Genomic DNA, 6,841 nt, shown 5'->3' on the forward strand with positions numbered 1-6,841 from the left:
ACCTGAGACATGCTAACCAAAGTTTCTGCAAAAGTTTTAAGTTGCAATCAACTTAATTTATTCATACGCATTTTTCATCATACAGTTTTTTATTAAAACAAGTGTATTGTTTTCATGTGACTTGAATCGCAAAACCGCTTTAAACTCAAAATCGTTAAAAACCCAGCTGCAGAGGTCACGAAGGTTTCTTACACCAAAAACATCTTACACAGCAAAAAGTGTTTATTGCGTTTTTGTTTCAAATGATCGCAATTTGGTGAACAAAGTTAAATGCTGCATTTAAACATGTTTCTTTCAATCAGAAATGAGTCCAAACTATTCGAGTAGTCTCACCGCAACAAACAACAATGAATCTGTTCAAACATCATTGACAGCTCTAAAAGGTACAACTTTCTTATACTACTGCCTCGTTATCATAATGTTATTTTATGCTGTGTGGTACTGCTTGCAATCCTATAATATTTCCTTGTCAAGCGATTTGTAAACACTTGAACAACAACATACAAATCATCAAAGTTAGTGACTTATAAACATTTGCTTTATGCTAAGATTTTAAACCAGAAAACATGGTACGTATTTGCAGTCTCCACCGGCTATTTTAAATGATGCATTTTTAAATTCTTAGCCAATAATGTATTTTAAGCCATGCACTTTGAGAATGTAGTTAGAAAAACGGTTTTTTAAATCCGCAAAATGATTGATCCCCAGCAATAACGACAAGATAGTTTTCGTAAAATGATTGATCTTGAAATAGGACCATACTTAGGTTTAATCAATTGATTAGTGAAATGATAACAAAATGAAAAGGTTTAATTAGCGTTTCTTGTCAAAACAACCAAATGAAAAATTGTAAAATGTAAGTTAGTCAAGATACTTCCTTGAAGCAGGTTGCTAGTTGAGTTTCGAAGACAAAGACGCAATTTACGTTTTTACTTGACCACTTTTCCAAAAGTATAATTTTATGTTTTTATCCGGTTTTGAGCTTGCACTTTCAGATTCGGTCATGTAAACAAAAGATTCATCACTGATGTACGAGATAAATCGGTTTCTATAAACCAATTGTCGTCTATCCACATTTAAACATGTTTTTTTCCACCCAGCAATGAGTGCAAATTATTCCAGACGTCTCACCGCAACAAACAACAACATCGAATCGATTCAAACAACATTAACTGCTTTGAAAGGTAAAATTTTCTTACGATTGTCTCATTACCATGGTGATGTTTAAGCTCAGTGCTATATGCAATTGCATGAATGTGTAAGTTTACCTTGCGAAAACTTTTATTGCGCGCTCATAACTGCGTTTTAACTAACGATTTAACTCGCGAGAAACCTTAGTTCCGTGTCAAGCTGTTTGAAAACACTTGAACAGACTTAAACATTTGCATCATGTTTTTAACCTGGAAACATGTAATGTATTTCCATTCCATGCAAAGCTATTTGCAATCGGGCCATTTAAAAATCTTAAACCAAATGTATTTTAAGTGATATACACGGTGAGAATGTGGTATGAAAAAGTTTTTTTTAACATAGATAACTCCCTTGTATAGTAGTTGGACAAAAAACAGTCGGATTATGCAATCGAATGAATATTTGACTTCGTGGTTCTCCATAAATAGCTGCAAACAACATAAGCTTCCTTTGCAAAAATCAAAGTCTAACTGAAGCAAAGCTAAAACAGTTTGAGCATGACGTGACTCCTGACACCAAATAAACTGCTTTACACAAAACCTTCCGCAAAATACGACAAGATGGATTTTGTAAAATGATTAACTCCCATCTTTATGCGCCACACCCATCACATATTCCGGTTTTAGGTTTGTATTTTCGGTTTTGGCAACCCAACTTTAGGCGTGCATAAAGCAAAGTGTCGCTTTCAAGTCATAACCAAACTATTGTCGTTTACCCACATTTATATGTTTATTATTGCGAATACAAACGTGACCACTTGTATAGGGGACTTGACCACTTCCATTGGGGATAAGTTTAAACCTAACTTTCTGTTATTGTTTTTATTAAAACATTACCATAGCTGCAATATCTACTGAGATAATTTCTCAAAAATGGCACAATTTTAACAACTTTTAAGCCTAATTATTGCTTTCCTTTTTGTTCTCGGTATTCGGTCCTGTATACAACATTCGCCCTATATTTGTCACTGATGTACGAGATAAAATATTGGTTTCTAGTCATAATTTTGTCGTGTATCCATTTTAAACCTGCTTATTTTCATCCAGCAATGAGTGCAAATTATTCGAGTCGTCTCAACGCAACAAACAACAACATTGAATCTCTTCAAACTACATTGGCAGCTTTGGAAGGTAAAACGTGTTATACAACTACCTGTTATTATGGTAATGTATTAGGCCCTGGAATGCTACATGTAATCCTACGAAACAAAGCCAAAACGTCTTGAGCATCACGTGACTCCTGCCACCAAATCAACTGCTTGACACAAAACCTTCCGCAAAATGATTGATCCCCAAAAGTAACGACAGGATAGATTTTGTAAAATGATTGATTTCGAAATAGCAACATACTAAGGTTAAGTAAATTGATTGGGGCAAAAATAGCGACATGAAAAGGTTTCATTAGCATTTCTGTCAAAACAAACACATGAAAAATTGTAAAATGCAGGTAAGATACTCCTTGAAGCAGATTGATTGTTGAGTTTCGACTCTTACTGGAAAGCGGGTGGGGGGTTTAATACAACACTTTCGCAAAGCATACCTTCAACGATCATATTCGTGAATATGTGTTGAGAAGAGTAGCACTATCATTTTCGGGCCTGGGGCTCAGGACGCTGCTCTAATGGCTAGCCGGTGAAACCATCAATATGACCTCGCGCTACTCTTAAATGCTTTCACAAACGCAGAGGCGAATAAGCAAATCTGCCTTTTGTACTCGTCGCGAAAGTAAAATGCGCAATAGAACTTTAAGAATAGGGCACAAGGTGCACATGATACAAACTTTTAAATAGATTGACTAATTAACACCTAAAGTTCGCACGAGAAATGAACATGTTACTCCAACGCCGACCAAACAATTCTGCTCCTTTACAGCCACACCGCTCTCTCGTTAGGTAGTTAGAAAAAAAAACCGAGTTGTTCTACTAAGGGTTGATTGTCAAATATCCCGAAGATGTGTATAATTAGGGCAACAAGCTGGTATGCCAAGTCGGCGCGGTGGTTGGGTTTGAAACAACAACAAGAGTGTTACGGGAAACTAACAAACGCAAAGTAGATTAGAAAACCAATGTAAACGAAATAAATAAATAAATAAATAAATAAATGAATAAATAAATAAATAAATAAATAAATAAATAAATAAATAAATAAATAAATAAATAAATAAATAAATAAATAAATAAATAAATAAATAAATAAATAAATAAATAAATAAATAAATAAATAAATAAATAAATAAATAAATAAATAAATAAATAAATAAATAAATAAATAAATAAATAAATAAATAAATAAATAAATAAATAAATAAATAAATAAACAAACAAACAAACAAACAAAAAATAAATAAACAAACAAACAAACAAACAAACAAACAAACAAACAAACAAACAAACAAACAAAAAATAAATAAACAAACAAACAAACAAACAAACAAACAAACAAACAAACAAACAAACAAACAAACAAACAAACAAACAAACAAACAAACAAACAAACAAACAAACAAATAAATAAATAAATAAATAAATAAATAAATAAATAAATAAATAAATAGGGTAATATTATTCGCAACAAACGCAAAATAAACAACCTATAGTGACAAACTAACGAAACAGTGCCATAAACAAAAGAAGTAATAATTTTCGCACACTTGTTACAAAAGGCCAAACGTTGGCTATATGTCATGGTAAAGTTTCTACCGTTTAAATAATCCTAATTCGAATGACCCTCTCCTATCACAAAACCTAGCAAGTTCGGTGATTTGTAACATGTTTGTCTACTTTGTTTAGACACATTGCAGCACAACATGTCAACCATGGAATCTAAACTTACCTACTTACAAGGTAAAAAAACACGAGATATTCGTATTCCATTTTGTGTATTTTGACTAAACATTTTTTAAGAGTGTGATTGTAAGCTACTTCTTTTGTGATGTATTTTAGACATAATGTTACCACGATGGCTATTTCTGCATTTTGAATGCTTTTGTAAAACACTTTGTTTAATTTGAAAAAGGTACATGTTTTTCTAATAACAACCTTAGTTTTTTAACTTGTTTATGCTTGTTATCACAGATGCTTACATACGCTCTCAGGAGACATGCCCGATTGAAGGTAAGTGGTTTTTGACATTTTAATCCCAACATATGTGATTTTTGGACCCTTTGAACAATTTTCAAAAGGGCAACACAATTTTGTTTACGTAACACCCATTATTTGCATATTTTTTGAAACATTGGGACCCAATTTGATGTGTTTTCACTGCCTCATACAACATAGTAATCAATTTCTGTCTCACATGAGCCAAGATAAGGTTCAAAAACATGAAGGACCAAATATGAGTCAGATATACGGGGAAGATATATTTGGAATTTTTACGTTACTCGTGGTACAAAAATTACATGCTGCCGTTGTATATCGCCATTGCTTTTGCAGGCCTTCCATTGTTTGACTTCCTTTCAAATTCTGCTTCTAGCATCTTTCCCCGCAGGTTGCCCAATTACTATCAATTTACATACGACGGAAGTACGAATTACAGCATAGGTGATGGTGGAAATGATATGTACGACGGAGGAAATAAGGTACAATGTGATGTAATTTCAACTTAGGTACAATTTTATGTAATCTTAAGCCCACAGGCTTCTATTTTAAATCAATTGGTTTGTATAACGAAACATGGTCGTACAATAAAAATTTAGGCTACTTTTTATTTTGTAAATTCAGCTTCACGTGTGGAGAAACAATGAACAACCAGTGCAGGTCAAATACAATCGGACTTACATGTAGGTGCCCCGTTTTCTACACATTTACAAAGCGTTTATTGGTTTTATATTTTCGTTATTTTGCTATCGAATTACAGGACTGGTTAGCAGCAAAATTTTTTTTATAGTCATCCTTTGGGCAATTTTTTGACGGCATGCAAAGCTGAGCATCCATTCGTCTTGTCCATGTTGGTATTAAATCGCGATGGAGAATATCGAACGTATAATATTAAGGTAACATATCAATTACTTACTGGAACTATAATTTATTTTTTATTTTTTTATTTTAAAGGTAAAAACGTACAAATTAAGAGTTAAAGCAAAATTGTTACAAAAACGTTTTAGTTTTTTTACAACCAGTCATTCCGAATCGTTGGTTTGCAGAAGTCTAAATTATTCGATTTTCAAACAATACTTTTGTAGGAATCTGGCGATTTGGGAGCAGACGGCGGAGGAAACTACAGTTGGGATACTGGATCTTTAGTGGTTGCATCATCCAACATACATTACGTGTTGCATCAAGTTTACGGAACCAGTGATCCTTCCATCATACAGATCTTCTTTACAGTGTCAAGTCCAGTGCGTGCATGACTCAAACAAAACAAATTCTCGATCATTTTGATAAAACGTCGACACATCAGCAGTTGTTTTTAAAAAAAATTGTTATGCAATGCAAATTTTTATTGCTTTGTAAGTGCCATAATGTACATTAGTAACTTACATTTTGTTGTTTAGCTACTGGGCTCAACCGGTCGTAGTTCTCTGCATTATGTGGATTCTCGGAACGGCACTGAATATACCAATAACACAGTCTATATGTCAGGCAACGCACACAAAGTCTACTTCAACTATATCCTGACATCCACGTAAGCGCTTTCGAGATATCACTCATTTAGAAATGCTGTACACAAACTGCGTGCAACATCATCAAATGTCTCTTTTTGTAGTCTGGGGTAAGATTTATAAATCCAAAATTACTTGGTAAACTAAGAGGTTCGCCTTTTGCCCATTAATTAGTTTCCTTTCAATCCTAAGCTTAAAAAAAAACAAGGAACAGAAAATATATCAAGGCTGACAAATTAAAATTTTCTGAATCTTCCGTCACTACAGGCACCAATGGGACAATAGTTTATGTCAAATAATAGGATAATTTCCGTCAATTACCGAACAAAAGTCTAAGCAATGTGAAAAAATCTTTTTTATTTATGATCAACTCGTTTAATCTTAGTACCGCTCCACGTTGTTAGTTTGCTTTTATTCAATCAATCGGCAATGTCATTTTAGGTATTCATCGTCATCGAATTCGTCTTATGTGGCAACCAGTGCCGTTAAAGCAATAGTGCGAGAGATTTTTCAAGACTTCTCAGCATAAATAAAAGCATCCGACAATACTTTAAAAAAGGATTGAAATAGAAATGTTAATGTTGACAAAAAAACTTCTGTCAAAAAGTAAATCACTGATATACATGGACGCTAAATCGGACAAATCAGCGGCAAAATGTTCGCAAGCTTTATCTGCTAAAACCCTCAAGTGTTTGGTGTTGGCAATTTGTTATTATAATGCCGGTTTTAAAATGGTCGCAATGGGCAAAACGCAAGTTTAAGAAATTTTGTGCGTTTTTATATATCCAAGACCTAGAGTGTACGTTTTCTTTTGCGTGACGTAAACATTTTACTTGACTTTACTACATTAATCCAAATGGGTATAAAACATTCGTTTATTAGATCTGATATTAAGTCGTTGTTTCTTGACAGGCAAGTCGCCACGGAAAGTTACGTGGTATGTTTTAGTTCATGGTGTATTCGAATTTTCTGAACGTTTTTATTTTGCTTTATCGTAAAAAAATGTTACGTGTTTATAACCGGTTTGTGGCGACCTCTCTTGCATGTT

At 33.4% G+C, this 6,841-nt stretch overlaps 1 protein-coding gene across 1 annotated transcript; it reads left to right on the forward strand.

The window, feature by feature from the left end:
• Positions 1–244: 244 nt before the first annotated feature.
• Positions 245–6,339, forward strand: LOC145219187 (uncharacterized). Its single transcript, XM_080086579.1, has 11 exons — positions 245–383; positions 1,101–1,184; positions 2,238–2,321; positions 3,980–4,033; positions 4,265–4,303; positions 4,625–4,770; positions 4,913–4,971; positions 5,079–5,184; positions 5,374–5,529; positions 5,686–5,816; positions 6,235–6,339. Exons 1-11 carry the CDS (start codon positions 305–307, stop codon positions 6,320–6,322), a joined length of 1,026 nt encoding a protein of 341 aa, XP_079942705.1. The 5' UTR covers positions 245–304; the 3' UTR covers positions 6,323–6,339.
• Positions 6,340–6,841: the final 502 nt, after the last annotated feature.

The sequence above is a fragment of the Phallusia mammillata genome, chromosome 3 (assembly GCF_965637545.1).
Source record: "Phallusia mammillata chromosome 3, kaPhaMamm4.hap1.1, whole genome shotgun sequence".
NCBI classification, from domain to species: domain Eukaryota; kingdom Metazoa; phylum Chordata; class Ascidiacea; order Phlebobranchia; family Ascidiidae; genus Phallusia; species Phallusia mammillata.

Excerpts from the sequence above, each read along its gene's own strand:
- LOC145219187 (XM_080086579.1), top strand. The coding sequence starts at position 305 with ATGAGTCCAAACTATTCGAGTAGTCTCACCGCAACAAACAACAATGAA. Across the intron at positions 4,972-5,078 it reads AAATACAATCGGACTTACAT|TCATCCTTTGGGCAATTTTT; the intron begins GTAGGTGCCCCG and ends TTTTTTTTATAG. Across the intron at positions 5,817-6,234 it reads AACTATATCCTGACATCCAC|GTATTCATCGTCATCGAATT; the intron begins GTAAGCGCTTTC and ends ATGTCATTTTAG.